The sequence below is a fragment of the Diceros bicornis genome, chromosome 7 (genome assembly GCF_020826845.1).
Source record: "Diceros bicornis minor isolate mBicDic1 chromosome 7, mDicBic1.mat.cur, whole genome shotgun sequence".
Lineage (NCBI taxonomy): Eukaryota > Metazoa > Chordata > Mammalia > Perissodactyla > Rhinocerotidae > Diceros > Diceros bicornis.
The window spans coordinates 27322777-27348258 of record NC_080746.1 but is presented as its reverse complement, the minus strand read 5'-3'; the positions used below and the strand labels follow the sequence as shown (position 1 = coordinate 27348258).

Sequence of the window (25482 nt, the reverse complement as noted above, 5' to 3'; positions counted from 1 at the left end):
TCTCATGACTTAGGTGGCCCTCATTTCTCAGACCTTCAGAACGGTTGTGGTATTATAAAGAATATATATAAAAAATATGTCTGCTCTTTGTCTCTGGTTCCTGGTACAGAGTTTCAAAAACCTTTAGAATTTCTTTAGTGATAAAAGTTTCTATGCTAATAAGGTACTTACGGTGGGTCTCTAGATAGCTTCAGAATGAGGCTGGTCGCCAGAAAGACCAAGCACATGACTAGAGGATTGAGACTTTCAGATGCCCAAACTCTGGGGAGGGGAGAGGGGCTGGAGATTGAGCTCAGTCACATGGCCTGTCATTTAATCAATCATGCCTACATAACGAGACCTGGTAAAAACTCTGGACACCAAAGCTCAGTGAGCTTCCAGGTTGGTGAACATTGATGTATCAAGAGGGTGCTGTGCCCTGACTCACCGGGGAGAGGACATGCAGGCTCTGTGCTCCCTGCCAGACCTTGGTCTATGTGTATCCTTTATAATAAAACTGTAATAGTTAAGTATAGCATTTTCCTGGGTTCTGTGAGTTGTTCTAGTGAATTATTGAAACTGAGTTGGGGGGGGTCACAGGAACCCCTGAATTTGTACCCAGAAGTGTGGGTGGCCTGGGGACCTCACTTGTGGCTGGTGTCTATAAGGGCAGTCTTGCGGAACACTGAGCCCTGAAACCTATGGAGTCTGACACTAAATCTGGATGGTTAGCATCAGAATTATATTGAAGCACATCTACTTATGGGTTAACAGAACAGGTAACTCTCAAAAATATTCCTTTTTTTCTAACTCTCTTCCCCTCCTCCCCTCACTTATGTCTGTCTCATCCCCCTTTACATATACCACCTCTTTCCCTCCCCCTGCCCACTTCCAGAATATGCTATTTTTTCCTACAGAAAAAAATAAAGCCCAGTCTTTTACTTTCCTTTTGTCTAAGAAATGTTGCAGTGTTGATCATCAGTGTAAAGTTAGTGGCTTCCTCTTCCACACAGCTCTACAGAGAGAACTTGACTTAGAAGAGACTTAACTGTGATCTCAGTGTCTGGAATGGCTCCACGAGGTTGGCATGGGCTGGGAGTGGCAGTGGTTGGAAAAGGGTAAACTGTGGTTCTGTACATAAAAGAGGGATTTTTACTCTAGGTCTAGTTAATTTTGTCCTCAGCTATTTGTAGTCAAACATATTTCACCACCACAAGGATGATCTCCTTTCCCTCCAAATAAGAAATTATGTTTCTTCTAACCTTGGCCTTATTATGTCCAGGGAGCATGCATCCTTTCCCTGCCTGCTGTGGACTGAATGTTTATCACCCCTCCCCCTGCCATTAATTTGTTGAAACTCTAATCCCCAATGGGATGGTATTTGGAGACAGGGCCTTTGGGAGGTAATTAGGTCACAAGGGTGGAGTGCTCATGATGGGATTAGTGCCCTTATATGAAGAGACAAGAAAGAGCTTGCTTCCTCTCTCTGGCTCTCTGCCACGTGAGGACACAATGAGAAGGTGTCAGTCTGCAAACCAGGAAGCAGGCTCTCACCAGACACCAAACATGCAGGCACTTTGATCTAGGACTTCCAGCTTCCAGAAATGTGAAAAATAAATATTTGCTGTTTAAGCCACCCAGTCTCTGATATATTTGTTATAATGGCAACCCAAGCTGACTAAGACACTGAATTTATTGTATTGTCATCTGAAATAACTGAAAATAATGGTGTCAAGCCCAAATATCTTTTCCTCTAGTATTAGATTTCTTCCCACTAGGGATTGAGTGGTAGTGACTGAAGTTTTGGTTCATTTATTCATGAACATATAATAGAATTAATATTAGACCAATCCAGCTACAGAAATATCAAGGCTATAGGCAGTTACAATCTTTTTCTTAAAAATGAAATTTATCTTTTTCAAAATTTTATTTAGAAAATTTACTTTATTTAAAAAGTGTATATAATACGTCCCATGATATAAAATTCTAGACATAGTAGATTTTAAAACAGCATAATGGAAAATATAAATATCCATCTTCTTTTCCTATATATATTGTACATTTATTGTCTTTTCCTAGGTTTGCATTTTTCTTTATTTTGCAATCTGATTCATACTTAGAGTAAAAACATTTAAAATATCATAGACAGGTATATAACAAAAGTAAAAATTCTCTTCTCTCCATCCCCTCCTCAGATATTGGTGAATATCCTTCCAAACTTTCAACCACATGGATATATTTTTGTTTTTACATAAATGGTTTCACATTATACATGTTTTGTATCTTGCTTTTTTCACTGAACACTGTCATGGAAATCTTTCATGATAGTACATTTAGAGTTACTTCATTCTTTTTAATGGTAATACTGTATTGCTTGATGTGTCAATTTCTATTTAGCCAGTTCCTTCATAATGGCTATTTAAGGTGTTTCCAACATTTTATTCAAAAAAACAATGCTGCAACAAACATGTTGATAGCTTATTTAGACAAATGTGGTTATTATATTTACTTGCATATCCTTACAGCCCTCTCCTCCTTTTAAAAATCAGATATTTTTAATGAAAGTTGAAGTATTAAAAATGACTAATAGAATATGTGGGTAATATGATTCTTTCCTCTTGGAAAGAATCAGGGTTTTAGTAATCCTATTTTTACTAAATTATATTCATGACAAGAAAGCCACGTAAAACAAACTCTTTTTAAAGGCTATGACTGAGGTGGTGGATGAAGGATTTTCTAGATTAAAGCTGCTCTCTCCTTTTGGAATTTTTTGAGGGGCTCCACTTAATTTCTTAAGCATATCCTTCCTGTTTCATGCCAGAAGCTGCCTGGTTTGTCTCAACTTGCTTTTAACTATCAAACTTGTTTGGCAGCAGGTGATAGAAATTTTAAAAATGTAAGATGTTTCTAACAAAATGCCATTAGTCATCAGGAAGGACCTGGGGTTGGAGGGCAGGGCAGTGTGAGGGAGGGCAAACTTTCTTTCCATAACTTAGCTTTGACAAGCCCCAAACTCCATGTACAATATGTGTAGGACATGGATTCATTAGGGTATGGTCCCAGTACAGCTTGCTCTTTATTTTATACGTGTACACTTGTGGTTTTGAACAATTGGTGGCTATTGGAGTTTTCCATGGATACTGGGCTTCGATTTCACGGTTTTGAAATGTGGTTTTGCTTTGGTCTAGTTAAAAAAAAAAAATCCTGTGTTCTTGTTGATTTTCAATAAAGAATATATATGACTACTTTAAAGCAGTTACATTGTTTTCCAGATTAAGTAAATATTTCAATTAGGGAAGTGAATATTTTTAGACTGGGAGCGTGGATAGCTCTTGTTTTTGGAGTATGTTCTTTAGTGAAGTGAATCTTGCATTGGTGTTGTTACAAGGAGTATGTGATGAATTTCTGGGTTATAAGTCTTAAGTCTTGACCCTGTCCTAAAAGGCAAAGGAAATTTCCAAAGTTTTTATCTTAGCAGTAAGATAAGAAGGGTGTAGTGAGGAGGGGATGCTTGCCTTTGTTAGATTATTAGCAAATTCCAAGACACCAGCCTCCCTGCAGCTTGCTGCAGACGTTTTCAAGTATCCCTTTTAAAGAGTAAAAAGAATTAAAGATTCCCACCTGACTATAATTATCTTTGATTTATTCAATACACAGATAATGAATGGTACCCAAAAGATGCTCTAATCTACTTTAATAATTATGTTGTCCTTCATGGGTGTCCAACCCAGATAGATTGGGAATTACTAGCTTAAGGCACAATTTCTACTCAATTTTGTCTCAGGCCTTAGTAAAGCTTAGTTAAAAAGATAGGAATGAGCTTTAAAAAAATATCCCTTCCATAGTCTCCAAGCTACCTTTAATAACAGAGTCTTCCTCATCTTCCTTAATTATTCTTATCAGACCTTCCTAGAGGCGGCTTTCTATTACTGAATGCCAAAGCAGCTTATAGGAGGAGAAAGTTGCAGAGCGGGGAAAAAAAGCTCTGCACAAATATTTTTTCTTCATAATTGGAAGTGGAAGAGGAAAAGTGGACAAGGGATAGAAACAAACCAATAAATATGACGTAAACAGTTTCATAGAGAGTGATTTAGATTTTGGCAAGCCTCTCTATCTGCTATGATCCCCAAGTTTTCTTTTTAGAAACACTATGATGCTGATAATAGCAGTTTGTACTCAAAAGACATTAATATCCAAAGATATTTGGTAATACTTGCTCTAACATTGCTCTATCCATCCACATTATATAAAGCCACCAAGAGAACTAGTCCATTGGATAAAGTCTTCCAAGCTGTGTTCTTCACGGCTTAGATTCTATCTGAATGCTTCCATTACAGATGTCACTGGCATACACAGGAGGGAATCTGGACTGACTTAAAGCTCTTCTCTTAAAGGCCTTTTCCTGTGGCACTGGCAGATGGATTCATTATCATTTGGCTGAGGAACAAGTTCCATTCCATCACGTATTTCTGGTTTGCTGGACTGGCGCTCAGCATATTTCTGAAATGTGTGTTTGAAGGCAAGGGAAAGATTAGTCCACACTTCAATCCACTGAATCCTCCCCACCCCATTCGTGCTATCGTTTCTAGTTGCTGTGTATCTTCAGACTAAAACCAAAGGTCTGGTTTATTCCAGTCTTAAAGTTACATTTTAACTTTAGTTATTACAGGCACTAGTGCAATATTTCATAATCTAACAAGGAGTCCCAATCCACAATTTTATGTGTAGGTAAGAAGCTCTAAGAAAGGGATGTCAGGCCAAGTGTCCCTCCTTGAAACTATAGCACCTCTTGGCGTTTATCCTCCACTTGTTAATGAATAATTAACTTTGTTGAATACTCAAATCAGCAAACTAAAGTAATAAGCATCTCAAAATAAAGTTGGTGGTCTCACACATCCTTCCCTTTAGGCCTACAGTCACACACATTTTTTAAATGTTGACAGGCCTGTGAAATATCCCTCCACTTTAGCCAGTGACTGAAATATTCCTATAAATTGGCCATTTCAGTTCAGTGGTTCCATATACATTCATGGTCCTGGGCCAAATCCAATAAAATACTGAATGAGTACATGAGCCTAATTAATATTTTAGAGGGAGAAACTCCTACTATTAAAATTACAGCTAGACCAGCAGAGGGGACAGAACTCATTTAAGGGAAAAGCTGCTTCTGGTAAATGGTGTATGTATCATGCCCATATTCCATGATAGGGTAGTAGCCACAGGCATCTGAGGAAATTTGCTTTTTTTCTGCCCACAAAAAATAAGTTTAGGTTAAAAACAAAAACATAATTTCTTATTTTTCTCTCCCTAGCTAAATTTTACTGTGTAAAACATAATGCAGTTACTCAAAGAACCAATCCTTTGCTTCCTAGTAAATATCTGCACTTCAGTATTCAGCACTAGGTGTTAGAACTATTATAAAGATTTTCCATTTGTTTGTTTTATACAGTAAATTAAATATTTGCTTTCCATCCTGTACTGTGAGAGCAAAAGTATGGACCCTAAGTAGTAAGGAGAACAAAGAGGTGGGCATTTTGAACAGAAAGACATGTTAATGATCTCTAGACCAACTTTCTTATTTTCCAGATGAGGAAAGATGTTATTCTCTGAGGTTCAGAGAACACCTAAACTAGGAATTGCATAAGGCATTTAATAAAGGATAGCACTGACAAGATGGGAGGAGCCTTTAATTTATATTTGTAAGAGCTCTAAGCGCTGTTTTTTATAATACTGAATGGAGATAAAAATATGGTGGCTGCAAAAGGACTTAGCACCAGTCCTATCTTTCCATAGGCTGGTGCCTCAGCTTAGCCAGAGTTCCACAGGCTGACTCGCTGAACTCCCTCAAGAAGTGAGGCAATCAGGCCAAGTATGTGGTCTGAGGATGCTTGACTCAGCAGGATGGATACCCTGAACTGACCTGTAGTACTTGGTAATAGTAGCAGTATAGCCTGTGGGGCTGTAGCAGCTCCCTAGCAGTCAACTGCCCTTCTTTGGCAATCTTCTTGGCTTCTTCATCATTTTCCTGAAAGGTTTAAAAAGAAACAATGGATGAAAATTACTCTTATGACCAACAAAGAAAGCTAGGGGTGAGTGTGAGGTAGGATAGATGTGGGGGTAAATGTGAACAGCATGGGAGAGATAGACAGCAATAAAAACATAACTTAGAAATGAGGTTACTGGGCCGGCCCTGTGGCTTAGCGGTTAAGTGCGCGCGCTCCACTGCTGGCGGCCCGGGTTCGGATCCCGGGCGCGCACCGACACACTGCTTCTCTGGCCATGCTGAGGCCCCGTCCCACATACAGCAACTGGAGGGATGTGCAGCTGTGACATACAGCTGTCTACTGGGGCTTTGGGGGGAAAATAAATAAATAAATAAAATCTTTAAAAAAAAAAAAAGAAATGAGGCTACTGAAATACACTTTCCTAGACATTTCTGTGACATAGAAATGATTATACATGTTTGGACAAGAAACAGGCCCAGAAAACAACCCCCACCCCCACCCCCTGCCACAGTGCAACAACCCACATGCAGCCTCTATTGTGACTAGCTTGGTACTTTCCTAGCCACCCAAGAAGTTTAGGGCTCCTTGTCTGTTCCTCCATCCTAACCCTCTCTATTTGATATTAAAATACAAACTAGAATAGAATGAATCAGTTTTCATGTTATAACATCTCTTAAAAGCTCCAATTAAATATGTAATCAGAGCAGAAAAGTTGCTATAAAACGTTACCAATGGAAGAGTATATTGTTGTAATAAAAAGTTCAGTCATTAGTACTCACAGGCTGTTCCTTCAGTACCAGGAATAGTCAGTGTTCTTAATAACACTTACATAAAATAGCTAATATTCTACCATGCTGCCCATAGGAAAAGCCATTTGCAAGCAATTCTGACTCTTTATAAAGGGTCACAAAAACGACTCTGCCTCAGGCACCCAGTTATTTCCAAAACCAAATATTGTTTCTCAGAAACTTAGAAACAGAATGAAGTCTTATAAATGGAAGGGTAAATTTTTATAGTTTCATAATAAAACACAACAGCTTTTTAATACCTTTTCATTAAAAAAAAGAATTCTTATTTTATAGGAAATGTGATTCTCAGGATGTTGTATAGTATGCATTCATTAAGAACTTGTGCCTTTTTTCTAACTGGGGAAAAGAAATGAGTAACATAATTGCCTTAAATATTTTCTTGCACATGAAGCACTTTAACCCTGATCTTTTCAATCTGTAATTTGCATTTGGTGTGTTCTTGCTTGTGTGTATATGCATGAATAATAATTCCTTTAGAAAAATCTATATTCTATATAACACTGGACTTCAAATCTTCTAAAAGGCCTCAAAAAAAATTTTTTTTTGTGAGGAAGATCAGCCCTGTGCTAACATCTGCCAATCTTCCTCTTTTTTTTTTTTTTTTTTTTTTTTTTTTGCTGAGGAAGACTGGCCCTGGGCTAACATCCATGCCCATCTTCCTCCACTTTATATGGGACGCTGCCACAGCATGGTTTGCCAAGCGGTGTATCGGTGCACGCCTGGGATCCGAACCTGTGAACCCGGGCTGCCGCAGCAGAGTGCGCACACTTAACTGCTTGTGCCACCGGGCCGGCCCCATAAAAGTCCTCAAAAATGTTGACAGAAGGTACACAAAATGATCCTGATGTTAGTTTTCTAGATATTTCAAGGGAGCAAAAATTTTAGAAAATAACATTTCTTTTGACTAAATTATGTTAAATTAAATTGTGTTATGAGGGAACTCATGTAACTAATACTAGTGAATTTGTTATTGTTTAAAGAGACTAAAATTGTAGAAAGCGTACCTTGGCCCATTTAACTTTTTCTAGTAAATCACTGAGATTTCTTTTAATTGGAACATAATGTTTCCAAGGCTTTAGTGCCATATAGAAATGCTCATAATATGGCGACTCCTGTTTCAGAACCAGACTGTCGCCCAGCATGAGATACGGATATCTGTAAGCAGCCACGGTCCCATCCACATTCACTTGATACTTGTACTGAAAGATTGAAACAAACATAAACAAACAAAAATTTTAGCAGTCATCTGCTTCACTTCTGCTTCTCATCAACACTGTGATACTAAATTTAAAAGAATTATTTCCCATTTTCCAAATTAGTGTTAAGAAGTTTTATATTTTATTTTGTAACTCACATTTTCTCTTTGTATTAAAATCATAAGCAGACTTTAGCAGGTCAATTTTAAGAAATACAATGCATTTAAAGATAAATAATTTTAGGAAATAGGAATATCTATTTCAACTATGTCTAAGTTATGGGGAATTCAGATTTCCATAACCAGGTAGGAAAACTATTTTCAAAAGTTCTATATTTATTAAATCTGAATGTTGATAACAATTCACACTTTCATTTATACATTATTTCATTTGTTCCTTATACTCAACCTATGAACAAGGAAGGCATTATCTCTATTGTTCAGTTTAGAGTTGAGCAGACAGAAACCTGGAGAACTTTAAGGACAATTGTGATGCTGGTGACATAGTACATATATGTTGGACTAATAAACTTTGATTGACATTTCAAAATCACTTTTCACAGGCATTAGACCTCATTCAATTATAATAATCTGAAGCAGGTATTATCATTCCCCTCTTTTTTTACAAATGAGAAAACTAGTGTTCAGAGATTTTATAAACCTCTATTCTCTAAGTTCAAATCCCATGTTCTTTTCATTACATTACACTGAGATGAACAGGATATACTCACAGATTTAGTAATTAATTTTTTCTTAAATAATCGGTACAAGGAGTTTTCTAGGCAGTCAGATTTTGTCACATTGTTCACATCTCTATCTCCTTTGAGCCCCATGGCAATGCTCTGCAGGAGCTAGGCAGGCATCAGGCATGTTTAGAGGCCAGAGGCTCTAAGAGATGAAGGTCCCACAGTTAGTGGCAGAGGCAAGACAAGAGGCAGGACTAAGGCAGGACTTGAACCCCAATTCCAGCTCCTATTTTGCTTATATGAATTTATACTCTTTCTATTTACAAAAGGCATCTGAGATCATTTCATGATCTGAGATCATTTTTATTCCCAGCTTATTAAAACAAATACAAAAAAGAGAAAATCAGAGAAATAAATGAACCAAAACCCCAGGTTAATCCTTGTACTATATTTTGAGTATTAAATATAGTTCTGAGCTATTTAGTAGAAAAAGTTAGAAATAACAAGAAAACAAAGAGGAAACCACAATGAATTTTGTAATTCTCTATGCCTGATAACAAAGTGCGTGTCAGTTCACAGGAAAGGAGAAATGTGCCCAAGCCTGGCTATTTAGTAGACTGTTAACACAAGTTTATCACTTCACATCCAGACAGGAAGACGTAAACGCATACCTTAAAGAAATCAAAGAAGCCTATCAATTTAGCTTTTCCAAGCTCCTTTTCTTTCTCTTGGAAAAAGAAATATCCTGTAATGCCTGCATCTAGGAGCTGTGGATTTTCTTTGGACAGCTGCACCAACTGAAGCCTCTCCTCTCGGCTGTCTCTACCTCTGAAGAAAGCTTTCTCTGTTTTATTGATCCAGGAAGGCCCTAGAAGTTTGAGACCATAAAAAAATATGATTATGAATTTGACTTTTTTCATGATAAGTATAATCATCTTTAATCTACCATTGTCAGTTTAGATATTAAAGCTCTTTTATCACCAACTCATCTTCTAAAGTAGATGCCATTTCCAAAAAATATGGGATAGAGTCTCAATTTGCCTGAGATACTTTCGAGGTTAGACTTTTATTTTTTTTTAATAATTTTATTTATTTATTTATCTTTTCCCCCAAAGCCCCAGTAGATAGTTGTATGTCATAGCTGCACATCCCTCTAGTTGCTGCATGTGGGACGCGGCCTCAGCACGGCCAGAGAAGCAGCGTGTCGGTGCGCGCCCGGGATCCGAACCCGGGCTGCCAGCAGCGGAGCGCGCGCACCTAACCGCTAAGCCACGGGGCCGGCCCTTTTATTTGCTGTATCATAGAAGAGAAAGCTCTAATTTCACCCATTTGTCTACTTGTGAAAGCTCCTCTGTTGTGCGACATTAGGAAACATTCAAAATAATGTTGGGTCAAATTCAAAGCAAAAAGAGATTCAGTGACTTGGCCCACTCAGTAAGGCATTAGCTTCTTCCATCTTTTGTGCTTTACAATAAAAAAATGAGCTAGGCTTTTGTTCTTAGAGAGGGTCACCAGAACAAACTATATAACTAAGTAACACCCACACATCTTTAATCCTTAGGTTGCTCAGAAAAGTGAGCACATCGCTTTTGAATACAAGGAATATTTTTCCTAATATGCTGTTAAAAGCAAATATGTATGTATAACTCAACTATATATATCCTCTCTTTCCTGGGAGGAAAATATTTTAGAAGAATTAACTTAAATCTGTTTCTATTATTCTAAAGAGAGGTCATTAGTTAACACCTCTCAGTGTTCTAAAGGATAAATCATAAAACATAGAAATTGGAGGGGGTCAATCTCTTTACTATTTTAGTACACCTTTTCAGGAATTCACTGTTATCAAATAAAAAGTAGGTCAGTTTTCATTTCACGTATCTTTAGGTAGTTTACAAAGAGTCTCTGGCCTCATCTACTAAATAAGTCCACCAAACCACAATAAATAGAAAGAGAGGCTATAAAGACAAGGCAGGGTTTTTTCTACTCAAGGAGTTCAGTTTAATAAAAAGGTGTGTTGTACCATAAATCTAAGGCCATCAAACAGGAGGAAAGGAATTTAGATTTTAAAGGATCAGGAGAGGCAGAAAGAAGAGGAGAATTCCTTACAAAGTGTTGGAGGTAGTAATATCCAAATCATACTGCTATCACAATTCTTGTATATCTGCATATAATTTTATATTTTTCAAAATGCTTTCTCACTTCATCCAGCAATATAAAGGCAATGGAGTCAGAATTAAGTGACAATTTTACAAAATATATATTTTCAAATGGTATTTACAAGTGACCAACTCAAAGGAGACCCAGTTCCGGTAGGTTTGGACATTACCAGCCTAACCCACATTATCTCTAATTTTTGGATTAGAAGAATCCTAAACAAACCACTTCAGATTAGGGTGCTGATTTTCTTTTTCTTGGTTAGAAAATAAGAACAACGGTTATTTAAATATACACCTTTACTCCCTCTGACTGAACATTCCTTCCACCTTTTGTAGCTCTAAGCTTTTCCCTACAGAATTAACTTTAATTTACCTGTATTTCCCTGAATAGAGAGGAGATCATTTGTAACACCTCTCATTGCTTCAAGTGTGGAGTGGGTGACGTCATACGTTGGGAGGATAACGTCTCGTGAGTCCAGAGAGCCACACCATGAAATGATAGGTAAAGGGCCAGGGGTTTCATTGATTTTTCGATGCTCCAAGGGCCAATCTCCAAGATTAACATAAAATTCCAAATCTGGGAGAAGAACCTAAATAAACAAAAGAATAAACATCAGTGCTGAGAAGATCTCAGTCTTTGGTACTAAATGCTTCAGTTCTCTGGCTTGCTTAAATATTTCTGATAAAACAACATTTGAAAACAGTAGAAGAGAGAAGAATGCCTCTTGGTCATCAGTAGTATCAGAAAATCAAGGGCAAGGGTGGTAATATGGCAAATTCACTTAACCAGGAGTCAGCTACCTCTGTTCAGAGGTGGCATTTAAAATTGTTTAGTATTATAGATGTGAAAATTGTGTAGAAAAGTATGAATGAGTGGCTTCAGGCACCCTTTCTGCTAGCTGCCTAAGTAAGAATCTACAAAGTTAGACCCAAGCCCTTGTTTTCCTTCACTATCAAACCTCTTTATGACATCTACATTTGTTTCTGGAAACTGCTACTCCATAACCATCTCCATGGTCAATGCCTTACTTTAAGCCTTTATCATCTCTTGCCTAGATTGTTGCAATAGTTGCTCCTTACGGGATGTTCTGGTTCTAGACTCTCCCCATTCTAATCTGCTCTCCATATTGCCGCCCACATTTTTTTTTCTTTTTTCTGTGAGGAAGATTAGCCCTGAGCTCACATCCGATGCCAAATCCTCCTCTTTTTCCTGAGGAAGACCAGCCCTGGGCTAACATCTGTGCCCATCTTCCGCTACTTCATATGGGGCGCCGCCACAGCATGGCTTGACAAGCGGTGCATCGGTGCTCGCCCACAGTCCAACCGCCGAAGCGGAACACACGCACCTAACTGCTACACCACCAGCCCGGCCCCTGCCCAAATTTCTAAAACCCACATTAATGTTACTGCCAAGCTTAACAGAACCTTAAGCCTATAGGACAAGGTCTAAACCTCTGGCTGGAATTCGGGGCCCCGCTATCTTGCTCCAGCTTAGTTTTGAGCTTCATCTTCCACCTGCCTATGTAACTTGAGTAACTTGAAGCTACTCTCTGAAAATGCCACCCACTTTAATATGTAATTCTTTTCACTTGGAATGTTCTTCTCCTACTTATTCACTTGGCAGTCTCCTTTCTCATCCTTCAAACCCAGATCCAATGTTACCTTCTCTATGACTTGCCCTCCTCAGGCATTTTAACCCTGGGTACCTACTTTTCTTACATGCCTATCATGCAGTGGTACAATTACTTGTTTGTATTCACATCCCAGCCTCACTTCCAAATAACAAAGACAAGTCCCACTAGAGTGAGCTGCTCAAAGACCAGAGCTGAGTCTTATTTATCTTAGATTTCTTCCCAGTCACCAGGCTAAGAACCTGGAACAGAAGAGAAGGGCAAGGGATATGACTACTCACCCTATTACTTCCCTACTTGCATTTATAAGCCCATTAATAAACTCCATATCAGAAGTTCTCACTACTGAACAGAGTTTCTCAGTTTGGGCACTATTGACATTTTAGTCTGGGTAATTCTTTGCTGTGGGGGGCTGTCCTGTGCATTGTAGGATGTTTAACAGCAGCCCTGGCCTTTACCCACCAGACGCTAGTAGCAACCTCCCAGTTGTAACAAGCAAAAATGTCTCTAGGCATTGCCAAATGTCCCCTGAGGGACAAAATCATCCCTAGCTAAAAAGCACATGAGTACAAGATACAGGAATACACGGCAGGGTGGACTGGTGGTAGCTCAGGAAGAAAGTACCACCTGTAGGATCAGGTGCCCCTAATATGCTCATATGCTCATACTGTGAGCTGATGGGGAGGTGGGAGGTGGCTGCTATTTAAAATAAGAATTGATTGCAGCCACATATTCAGCATATTTGGGAAACTATAACTCTCATCAGGAAAAAGTTGGCTTTTGGTTTAGAAAACTACCTTGATGATCTTTCTAGGTGAGAAAGGTAAAAAATGCCCATCTTCACTCTTCACTCTGCATGGTCAGGAAGAAGGAAGAACAAAAGGCAGTTTGAACTGCTCTGCTTATGAGTTTTGCAAATGTGGAAAGAGGGGCATAATAGAGGGATGGAGGGGAGTTGTTGGGGGTATGGAGAAGTGTTCTGAAAGATGGAGGGCCCAACCATATTTAGTAAGAAGCCCAGACTTGAAAATCAAGGACAGCCAGTGAGAAAGTCCCAGAAGCAAGGATGACTGAGAGTCTGATTAATACTCAGAGATGTCTATTTTTATTTTTTGGTGAGGAAAATTAGCCCAGAGCTAACATCTGTGGCCAATCCTCCTCTTTTTGCTGAGGAAGATTGGCCCTGGGCTAACATCTGTGCCCATCTTCCTCTACTTTATACGCGGGATGCCTGCCACAGCATGCCTTGATAAGCAGTGTGTAGGTCCATGCCCGGGATCTGAACATGCGAACCCTGGGCCGCCAAAGTGGAGTGTGCGAACTTAACCACTACGCCACCGGGCTGGCCCTGGGGATGTCTATTTTTAAATGTTAGAGTTTCTGTTTTAGTTTTTTTTTTTTTACTATGCACTGGTACAAAATAACCTCTCTCTGTTACCCCAACCATCAACAAAATGTGCCATGCACACAATCTTTTAGAGGCTCTTTGGGTAAAACAAGGAAAACGTGTTCTAAGTTCAGGTCATTTTGAGGTGACAAGAACAACACAGCTGCAGAAAGTGGAATCAGAATGGAAGGAGTATTCAGCAGGAACAAAGAACTTCAATAAGTGACCTTGAGGCTGTAAATGTCTGGGAGTTCACAGACACATTGGGAGTGCCTTGTTTGGCCTACTTACCTGGGATAGGGGTAAGTAAGGTATTTAATTTAAATATTAAAAGAAAGAGAGATCCATAAAGGTGGAGAATTTATGAAGACTCAGGTGGTAGACAACTTAGATGTACATGTTCAAGCCTGGAATCCATTTCCATCCTTTGCTATTATTATTTTAAGCATTTAAATGTTACAACTAAATAATCAAACTATATTGTTTTTAGAATCGATTAATTCATTCTCATACCTTTCTTGCCAGTGACAGCAAAATCTCATCAGAGAACATTTTGAAGTCTGTGTATTTCCCTAAAGATCTCCGGTAGATGTGGTTATTGAGAATTGTGTAATGAACAATGGCGCCCCTCTCATCCCCAAACCTTTTAGGAACTTCGTTTAGCATTTGCTGGAGATTGATGCTGTGAAAAGAAGCAAAATCTTTTGCAATCTGTGGTTCCTTGGTTGGACAAGACAGAGTTTTCTGCCAGGCCTGAGGATCTTCTTCTGGACACTCACAGTACTCATGGTACACTGGTCCTAGGGAAGGCAAAACACATACAATGCCACATTCCATTAACAAGCACCACAACTCGGGGAGTTGTTTCTGCCCCTGATGTGAACATGGGATCACTTTTGGTGAATTCTAAGATTACCCAGACAGGGATAATCTGCCCTAAACAAATCAGTGGTCAACTAGTTATGTCCAAGTCCTGTGCTTCTACTTTCTGTCCCCTTTTCACAGCCCCCTAGACAAGCTTGTATAGCATATGCTCTCTCCCAATATAACCTATTCTTGGTCAATTAGCTGATAAATTCACTTGAGTGAGTTATAAATGGATGATGAATATAAAACAAGTTACCTTTTAACAAGGAAAAAGAGAATGTATTACTTTTCAGGCTTTATTATATAGTAGGGGTGGTGATTTTTTAAGACAAGTTGGGGTCTCCTCCTCTTAGTCCCTAAAATCACCTCCATCAGCACATCTCAAAGAGGAAATGTGTAACCCAGGGGCATCTGGCAGTGTAATTTTAAAGTGCCCAGCCATACATATAAAATTTCTCTGAAGATTCATTTAAAAAAGAATTTATGCACATTTTATCTTATTTCAAAATATATCCATACTTACTTTAATATAAAAAAACACCTTTAAAAATTAAGTTTCTTGAGGATTTCTACTTTAGACCAAGACAAGTAATATGGCCCAATTTACCCTCCCACCTGAAACTACCAAAAAAAAAACAGACAAAATATATGAAACAACAGTTTTTAAGACACTGGACATCAGGCAATGAAGGACAATGAATCTGAGAGATAGGAAACAAATAAGGTGAACCCTATAATTCCTCAAGCTTACTGCCTAAGAGAGTGTCCAGGTTGTGGACCAGGGAGGAGAAATCTAGGCAGAGCCCAGCAGTCTCACTGAGTTGAGGAAACAGAGCTGAAAGTCCAGGAAGATGAAGGCAGCTAGAATTTGTAGGACAGACTCTCTGAAAGGAAAGAACTGCACAGAGAGAACTCCAGAGATCTGCACAAACTTCTTCTCAAGTATTTAGGGTACTGATCAGTGTATATGTGTGTGGAAACTATCCAAGGCAGGGAAAGAACCTCTCAGGATTAGAGGCAACAGTACCCATTGTTCATACAGGCCTGGGAATAGTGCCTATTCATACCAGCCAGACTGGAAAGCATCCTAATTCATGGGACTTGGGTAGAGTAGGCAGAGAGGTATTGCCTGAGTAGTGAGGAATAATTAGCCCTAGACTAAACATGGCTCTGGTCCCACCTCATAAATTGTAAAAGCAAAATTTGAAAGGTTCAAACTATTTCCAAGTAAAATTCCAAGTAATTTCCAAGTAATTGGAAAAAAAGGTCAAATAAACGAGAAAGCATCGAGAGATGAAAAATACACTAGATGGAATTAACGACAAACTGGACATTGCAGATGAAAAGATTAGTGAACTTAATGATATAGCAATAGAAACTATGCAAAATGAAATGGAGAAAAAAAAGAAATTAAAAAATGAAAAGAACATCAGTGAGCTGTGGGATAATTTCAAGTCTAAAATATAGGTAATTAGAATTCTTGGAGGAATTCTGGGGTAGAACAGAAAAATATTTGAAGAAATAATGGCCAAAATTTTTCTGGATTTAAACCCAAAGATTTATAGAATCTCTGCAAACCCCAAGCACAAGAAACATGAAGAAAAGCACATAATCAAATAGCTCAAAACAACCTAAAGAGAAAATCTTTAGAGGCACAGAGGAGCAAAGATGTGGATGACGGCAGATTTATTGCTGGAAACAATGCAAGCGGCAAGATAGTGGAACAACATCTTCAAATACTAAAAGGAAAATGTTAACCTACAATTATATACCTAGCAAAAATGTCTTTTGAAAACGAAGGCAAAATAAAGACGTTTTCAGGCATTCAAAAGCTAGTAGAATTCATCAGCAGCATTCTCACACCAAAAGAAATGTTAATGCGGGGGCCGGCCCGGTGGCGGGGTGGTTAAGTGCATGTGCTCCGCTTTGGCAGCCCGGGGTTCCCAGGTTCAGATCCTGGGCACGCACCGATGCACCGCTTGTCAAGCCACGCTGTGGCGGTGTCCCATATAAAGTAGAGGAAGATGGGCACGGACGCTAGCCCAGGGCCAATCTTCCTCAGCAAAAAGAGGAGGATTGGCATCAGATGTTAGCTCAGGGCTGATCTCCCTCACATACACAAAAAAAGAAACGTTAATGGGAATCCTTTAGGGAGAAGGCAAATGGTATTAGATGGATATACGTATTTATGCAAAAGAATAAAGAGTACTGGAAATGGTGACTACCTGGGTAAATACACAAGATTTTTTCCCCTATCATTTAAATCTCTTTAAATTACTTAGTTTTCTTTCTCTTAAATTTTCAGATTAAATTGAGCTCCAGGAGGTATGTATACCACACTTACTCTGTTGCACATGACTTCAAGGTCATCATAATCCATTCTGAAAGGCATGGGAAATACACATGAGGCTGGCTCTGGATTATGTAACAATCACTTACCTTTCAAAATATAGGGAGACTGAGCCACATGTTCATCACCATAAAGGACCTCTATCTTCAGCCCTTCATTGACAGTTTCATACATCCTATATCGTATCAAAAATGTTCCATCATTCCTGTCCAATGGTTTAGGGATGTGAATCCGGACTAACTCTTTAGGTGAAAGAGATTTGATTACTACTTTGAATAGTGTTTGACCTGAAAGAAAATATATATATAAATAACTCTATTACTTCATGGTTATTTTGTCTTAACAATTATTGGATAGGTGTCTCTACACAGAAGTTATTTTTTTTTTCTAGCACCATTGGTAAACAAAATCATTATCATTTGGAAGATCCTTGGGTTCAGGACCTATGTCTGGTTTACGTCCTGACTCAACATTGATTCATTAGTCATTCAACAAAGATTTATTGAATGAAAAAAATCAATTCATAAAGAAAGCAAGGAAGAGATTAACTTTTTGCCTATTTGATCTTTTCTCCTTTGGGTAGGTTTAAAGCCCATGTAGTTAAAAATCCATGAACTCTTAGAATGACAGAGATCTAAGATAATCCAACTTTCTCCTTGTGAAATATACACAAGCTTTCTTTTAAACTATTTCAATATCTAATAACCTTCATTTCTGAGGAAATTTTCCTTTTGTGAACCCAAATTTCTAGCTATACTTCTAAGCCTATTTCCTTAAGTAGAGAGAGATTATAGCTAGTTACCAGACTCTGTGCACAAATACGTACACACATGCACACACTCACTCACACACCTTTGTAACTACTAGAGTTTACTTCTCTAAGTTTGTTTCCTCAAACTGAAATGAAACAGTTATACCAGGATGATCTGGCATCCTTTCAACTCCAAAATTCTGTGGGTTTTCTGTTCTAGGGTACAACTTAAACTTTCCCTTCTCTTTTTGCAGGATATTAGCTGACTTATTTAGGCTTTGAAACAATACTGTTGTGATCAGTGTTACTGTGGCCCAGGAACAGACACTGACATATCTTTCCTCAGAGAGTACAGAGGATATATACCTGCACTCAGTGCAGATCGGATCCTCGGGAGTTTTAAGAATAAAGATCAGTTAATGTCCTAACCACAGTTAATCAGCATATCAAAGGGAAATGTTTAAAAATGTGGTGAATCCTCTGAAATCCACAACCATAGCAAACAATACGTTGTGACCAAAGTAGTCTTTCATCTCACATCTATCATGTTATGAAATTAAGCATATTAAATATATATTTTTTGAAATTACTAAAAAAAGTTTGTTTCTCCTATTTTGAGTTTCTAAATCTAGTGAGTGAAGTTTCTACTTTCTTTGAATCTTCAAGGGTTTTATTGTTTCTTGTGGATCAGAAGAACTGTTTCTCAGTCTCTTCAATTTAGTAATAGTAATGTGGTATCTGACATCTTGCTATTAAATAATTAAGTACCTAACACACACATCTTAAGATCCTTGAAACAAGTGTGATAAAGTTATGAAAGAAATCTGCTAAAATAAATGAACTATAATAGATAAACATAGAGGATGTTGTGTTAAAAAAAAGGTAATAATTTAATGTGAAATTATTTAAAATGTTGGCCAATTACCTGAAATGCTTAATGAAACACATGAGTTATTGCTTTGTGTTATTTCCCACTTGGTTTCAGGAGGGCAATGTGGTGTAGTAGATTGAAAATCAGGAAAGGAGAGCCTGGGGACTAGAAAGCCATTTCCATTATCCCTCCCAGACTGGAAACTGTACAGAAATGTTTGTCTCCTGATCAAATAGTCCTGTTCTCCACAAGCTTATGATTTTCAATAAACAGAACAGACATAAGATAAGCATATTAATGACTGTCTGATTTTTTGGATAGAGCTGGATTTACAGAAGAAAACTAGCTCCAAAACACGTTGTTTTTTGTTTTTTTGTTTTTTTTTTTTTTGGTGAGGAAGATTAGCCCTGAGCTAACATCTGTTGCCAATCCTCCTCTTTTTGCTGAGGAAGATTGGCCCTGGGCTAACATCCGTGCCCATCTTCCTCTACTTTATATGTGGGAGGCTGCCACAGCATGGCTTGATAAGCGGTGCGTAGGTCTGCACCCAGTATCTGAACCTGTGAACCCCAGGCCATGCAAGCGGAGCATGTGAACTTAACCACTACGCCACCAGGCCAGCTCCAACACTTTGTTATTTTTAAATTGAAAGTATTGGACTAGATCTCTATGGTCTCTTTCAGTTATAACATTTTTTTTTGTCTCTGAAATAGCATTTAAAAGTTATATTTCAAAATTATGTATAAAAATATAATATAGCCATTGGAAATACATATTTTAAATGTTATTTTTACAGTAATCTTTCATGTCTGTGTCATTGTTGGCACGAAATTACTGTTAGAATCAATGAAAAATAATAATGATCAAGACCGAAACAGAAATAAGCAATTCTAACCTCATAAAAGAGAAAATGAGAAGAACGTATTTTCAAATTGCTTCAAATGGAAGGAATGTCAATTTTCACTTGTCCTGGGGGCTAATATAATGGAACAGAATGGAGGCTCAGCTGGAGTTTTTCTACTCCACAAATTCAAACTTCTTGAAGAGAGCTAGCTAATTGAATGAGAATGCAGCAATTATGTAGACAAAAGCTAATGCAGACAATCGAAAATCAAAAAAATTCACTTACTTAGCACTTATATGTGCCAGTCCCTGAGCTTGAGATTTTTGTATGCATTTTCTCTTATTTATTTCCTATAAGAACTTGTGAGGTAGGTGTTACCCTGCTTTATGGATCGGGAAACCAAGGCTCCAAGGAGTTAAGTAACTTGCCCAAGGTCACATATATAATGGGTAGCTGAGCCCATATTTGAATATAGCTTGAATCCTTCTTCTTTCAAAGCCCATTCTGAATCCACCTTCTCATACTGTGCAATGTTGACACATAAATTCGCAGAATTCAAAATTGGAGGAATAATCTCTGCCACTCCTGGTACAACGGAGTCATCGCCTCCCCTGTTGTTTAGGAAGTTTATTAAGGCTCTCTGCAGCCGCAACAAAAGTGGTAACCCCACACGGCCAAGGGAGCAGAGTCCAACAAAGTCAAGTTGTTATGCCTCGAGGCTAAATGGAAGCCCTCCAAAAATGTCTGGCTGCCTGCTAACCATGGACACTCTCCAGGAGTTTACTGAAAACTGATGCATGACAATCATATTACAGGTGATTCAATTAAAGGGAAAGAGCACTGAACTAGGTATTCAAAGGGTTGGGTGTCTGGTCTTGGCTCTGACACTTGTTAGCTGTGGGGCCATGGGCAAGACATTTTAGCTTCACTGAACCTCATTTTCTTATGTGTAAAGTGAAGAGAATAATATCTATCCATCCTACTTCACAAAACGATTAAGGAGAACAAATTAAATAGGGCACAGTTTAACACACTAAAGTGCTACACAACTAGGAGGTAAGATTATTTTATGAAGATATCATTACTGATGAAGGTAGAGGAAAACTGAGTAGAAAATGAGTATTTGTATCCTACCATCTTGACATATTCCAACCACCCTCCCTCCACCCCTTCTTTCTTTCCTCCTGCAATACTTACTTAGCATCTCTGCCAGGCATTGTGCTAGATGCTGGGAATATAACAGTATCAACAGGTTCTGCCCACATTCATAATAGAAGGAATACTCAATTTAAGTCAGAGAGTAGTGAAAATAAAGCTATTAAATAGGTTTTTTCCTCATCCAAGATCACAGACCCCCTAATTTCTGTCTGTGGACTCCAGTTTGAGATCCCCTGCTTTAGACCATTCAAATCCACAACATGTTTGTTATCTAGGCATGTGGAGATATGCAGCATAATAATGGTTTCAGATAAATGCCACATTGTTAAATGGGAGTGATAATTAACAAGGGAGTCTTGCTAAGTCATGTAAGACAGTCTACAGCTTAAGAAAAATTTGCCTCTTTTTCAATTAGTTCTTGGAGAAGGAAAAATTTCAAGACTTACAGGTGAATGATGGTGGCAAAAGATGTAGGACACTGGTTGGGTGAGCTTTTCAGAACTATAGGACAGCCTTTTAAATGGAAGCTAGAAATCAAGTGGCCTGAAAGGAAAGAAGTAGAATCTAAGGGAATGAAAGTGAGGTTGTCTGAAAAGACTTGGGGAAAGTCTTTAGTGTTTTCTTTTTTTTTTTCTTATGACTTTTTTTCTGATTATAAAAGCATTATGATCATTTTGGGGGAAAATTTTCTTGGGAAAAAAGAAGAGTGATAAAAATTCCATACTTTCTTGCTATAACCACTGATAATAACACTGATGAATGAGGTACAGGTTCACTTATTTATTACAAAATTAGAATGAAACTATAAAATTTCTTTCCTGTTTATTCCATCCTTAAGCTAATATAAGCATTATTAAATAATCTTTTAAAATGTTAAAGTTTAAAAAAATTTTTAATTGTGGTAAAAAAACACATAACATAAAATTGACCATCTTAACTACTTTAAGTGTACAGTTCAGTAGTGTTAAGTATATTCACATTTTTGTGCAATGAATCTCTAGGCCTTTTTCATTTTGCAAAACTGAAATTCTATACCTATTCAACAACTTCACGTTTCCCTCTTCCATCAGCCCCTGGCAACAGTTTCTATGAATTTGACTACTTTAGATACCTCACATAAATGGAATCTAAAATGTTACTTTTAATGGCTGTCAAATATTCCATCACATGAATGTACCATATTTTATTCAGCAATTACTTTATAGTTGGCTATTTAAACTTACTGTAATTAATTATAATACTGCAAGAATATCCTTGCATATAAAAATCTTTAACCACATTCTGATCATTTTCTTGAGACAGATACCTAGAAATCGGATTACCAGATTAAAGGGCATGGGCATTTTTTCTAAACGACATTTTTAAAAAATTATATTTTCTAACTGTTGAAACTCATTTTTTGTAATTAGGTTTGTAAATGTTTAAGACTCTTGATACATTTGGAAAATTACTTTCCAGAAACATTTGACCAATCTGTGCTCCCGCCAGCAGAGGATGAAGTCACTGTCTGAGAGAATCTCATCGCTGCCTTAACAGCTTTGAGTATTATCACTTAAAAAAAAACTTCGCTAATATTTTTAGATTAAAAAATGAGATTTTATTTGAATTTACAGTTCTTTCATTAATAGCAAGATTAGCAGTATTTCACTTTGGATCGTGTAATTTTCTTTTTCACGTATAAATTAATTTTTCCTTAGTTTTCCATCTTATTTTCTTTCTAAAGTCCCCCATTATAACATTATAAAATTAATTTTAGAAAATAAAGAAAACTATAAAGAAGAAAATGTACTCCATAGTGAAAGACTTTAAATCTGGGTTTGAGAATCTTTTCTTCTGATCCTTGGGGACATGGAAAATCTTTCCAAAACTAAAAAAAAAGTTGTCATAGTTTTCCACTGACATAAATTACCAAATCCTGACTGGCAACAACTTGAAACCAGCAGGACAAGTTGTAAGAAGCTGTAAAGGTAAGATGTGAAGGAGAACGTGGGAGGATAACTGGGCAGAAGGGATTCAGGACAAGATCCATCCTCGTAGAGGGAAAACCTAATGAGTTCTACTAAGTTTCACTAATTCCTGCAACCTGCTTTCAAGAACTCAAAACTATAAGAAAACATAAAACTAGCATGCAAAACTGCCTCCCTTCTGCCGACTGCTCAGACATTTCCTTTGTGTAGGAGTTAGCTGTTTCAAACCCATCAGGCCTAAACAATGTAACTCGACGCGATTTTTGGGCTCGATGACTCAACACGTGCAGGCACTCCCTGAATGCTGTAACAGTTCAGACATCTAAGTCAGAGGTGGAAAGACCATCGCCAACATGAAACTCACACTGCCTTCATTAACGCTCTGGGCGCCATCCATTTGGAACATCAGTCCCTGCACAAAAAAAAAGGAGGAACAGCCCTCGCAGTTCATTCATTCAACAGACTTTTGTTGCGACTCCCTGCCGCTCTGTGTCCGGGGAGGGGAGGGAAGAGGCGGTGACCAGACCGAGGAAGGGCGCCACGCCACGGGAAAGACGCCACGCAGGCGGCGGGCGGATTCCCGAGAGGCGCGGAGCGGCGGGGACGCGCGGCGGGGACGGGAGGGGAGGGGAGCGGGCGGCGAGGCGAGGGAGGCCCGCGGCTGAACGCTACCTGGGGGCGAGCGAGTGAGGTTTTGGCCCTCCGAGTTGACGGCCTGCAGGTAGAAATAGCGGACGGGCAGAACGACGCCCGCCTGCAGCCCGGGCCCCCACACCAGGGTCCGCGGCGCGCTGACCGGCGCCTCGGGGGCGCCCGCGGCCAGGAGCAGGGCGAGGGGCAGCGGCAGCAGCGGGACCTGCGGGAGGCGGCGCATGGTCGCCGGGCCGCTGCGGTCCAGCTCGGCGGCGGCGGGGAGGGGCCGGGAGCGCTGCGGGACGGGGCTGGGCCCACCCCGGGGCGGGCCTGTGCGCTGCTGCCGGCCGTTCCAGCCCTCAGCTTGCTCTCGGCCGGAACGCGAGGGCGCCAGGTAGTCACCGGCTTTACGCAGCGATAGACACGAGGGTCAGCGATAGACACGTCCCCTCCTCCCCCCAGCCGCGTTGACCCCATTGAGATCAGGGACCCAGGGGCCGACAGACAGAGAGACCAAGGGTGTGAGTCTGCGCCCTTGAGGCCTGGGCACCCCAGACTCCACCCCTGGTTGCCTGAGTTTGTCAGCTGTTTAAAGGAAACCGTTTTTTTTTTTTTAAAGATTTTATTTATGTATTTATTTTCCCCCCAAAGCCCCAGTAGATAGTTGTATGTCATAGCTGCACATCCTTCCAGTTGCTGTATGTGGGACGCGGCCTCAGCATGGCTGGAGAAGCGGTGCATGCCCAGGATCTGAACCCGAGCCGCCAGCAGTGGAGCGCACACGCTTAACCGCTAGCCACCGGGCCGGCCCTAAAGGAAACCGTTTTTAAAAGATGCGAACAGAGGTGATGGCCATGGGACGAGAGAAAGGGCCCAGCACCAGCGAAGAACTTCGATGTCGTTTAGGGAAATGCCTTTAGACACGGAATTTCACTGGGTTTACAAGATGCAGAGCAAATGTCACGCCCCTCTCACAGCCCTCTGTTCGCACCAGTCCGTTGTATGAGTTGGTCGTTTCTTTTCTGCTCTCTTGCTGGATTGTGATTCTTCCATTCTCCCTAGTCGCCTTCCCCCTACACTTCGCTTCTTTCAACAAGTGTTTATTGAGCATCCACATAGTTTGGGTCAAGTCTCAAGGGAAGAGAGAGGAGCTGGGGACTGCTGTAGCAGAAGTCAGGGTCGAGGCCTTGCCTTGGGCCTCGTGGGTGAGCTTCACCTCACAGTCAGGAAGCTCCTGTCCCCCAAAATTGATGAGGAATAATTGGTCTTGGCCATGCTTTAGAAGCTGGGAGTTGGATCCAGGAAGAGATTGACAGTGGCCCTAAGAACTAGGAGTCATTGTGTGCCTGCCTTTTCTGACCATTTTATTCACACTCGTTAATTATTTTTCCTTCTTTTACCTGTTTATGGCTTTGATAAGAATAAGAATAAGAAGTTTTTGCATATTGAGGTATATGGGGAAGCCATTCTGGTTTAAATATGATTCAGCCTAAAACTTATTTTTCCCAGAGCAGCCTGACTTATGGCCCACCAAATATGCCTTGTACATCTACTTCAAACATTTTCCCAAAGCCAAGAATGCACTCTTTAAAGATAGGGATGATTGTCTCCCTTTCTCTGATGCCAATACCAGTATGCCTTTGAAGATAAGCTTTTCGCCACAGAAAACCAAGGTCAAGTTGACCTGCTGTGTACGTGCTAAACTGCAGCAAAACATCTCCTTGTGACTTTGGGGGGAAAAAAATTATATTCTTGTCCTTCTTGATGTATGGTCTTTGTTCTGAAATGATATATGACCATGCTGTAAACCACCCTTCTCTGGAGTGCCATCATCCCTGGGGAGGATAACATTTCTGGGCTAGTCCTCAGCATGGCTCATTACATAGCAGTAAATATCACTCTGTCTTTCTTATCTATGGATTGGTTATTGATTATTTGCATCAACAGTTTGAATGTATTCAAAGGAAATAAAGATTCTTATCAGGCTGTGTGAGCCAGGGGGAAATCACATCCCAGAATGGGCACAGGTTTTCTACGCCCTCTTGGCATTTTCTCAATCCAAAAATGCTGGAATCAGGCACTGGGGAGCCATCTGTTCATCTCCTGGCTTTAATTGGGCTAGTCAGCATTCTTGCTATGACCAAGTTTTACTAGAGCAAAATCTTTCTCACATTTTTACCAGTTCTCTTGACC

At 39.4% G+C, this 25482-nt stretch overlaps 1 protein-coding gene across 1 annotated transcript; it reads right to left on the bottom strand.

Moving 5' to 3' along the window:
- Positions 1-1881: 1881 nt before the first annotated feature.
- Positions 1882-23566, bottom strand: POGLUT3 (protein O-glucosyltransferase 3). The gene is made up of 8 exons (XM_058545272.1): positions 23329-23566; positions 17155-17352; positions 14362-14648; positions 11204-11420; positions 9346-9542; positions 7798-7992; positions 5900-6004; positions 1882-4479 (listed from the first exon to the last, which is right to left on the bottom strand). Exons 1-8 carry the CDS (start codon positions 23528-23530, stop codon positions 4354-4356), a joined length of 1527 nt encoding a protein of 508 aa, XP_058401255.1. The 5' UTR covers positions 23531-23566; the 3' UTR covers positions 1882-4353.
- Positions 23567-25482: the final 1916 nt, after the last annotated feature.

Bases quoted from the DNA above. Each gene is read 5' to 3' on its own strand.
- POGLUT3 (XM_058545272.1), bottom strand. From the start codon at position 23,530: ATGCGCCGCCTCCCGCAGGTCCCGCTGCTGCCGCTGCCCCTCGCCCTG. The intron at 14,649-17,154 runs GTAAGTGATTGT...TGCCTTCCCTAG, and splicing joins GTCTCCCTATATTTTGAAAG to GACCAGTGTACCATGAGTAC. The intron at 7,993-9,345 runs GTATGCGTTTAC...TCAATCTTTCAG, and splicing joins GCTTCTTTGATTTCTTTAAG to TACAAGTATCAAGTGAATGT.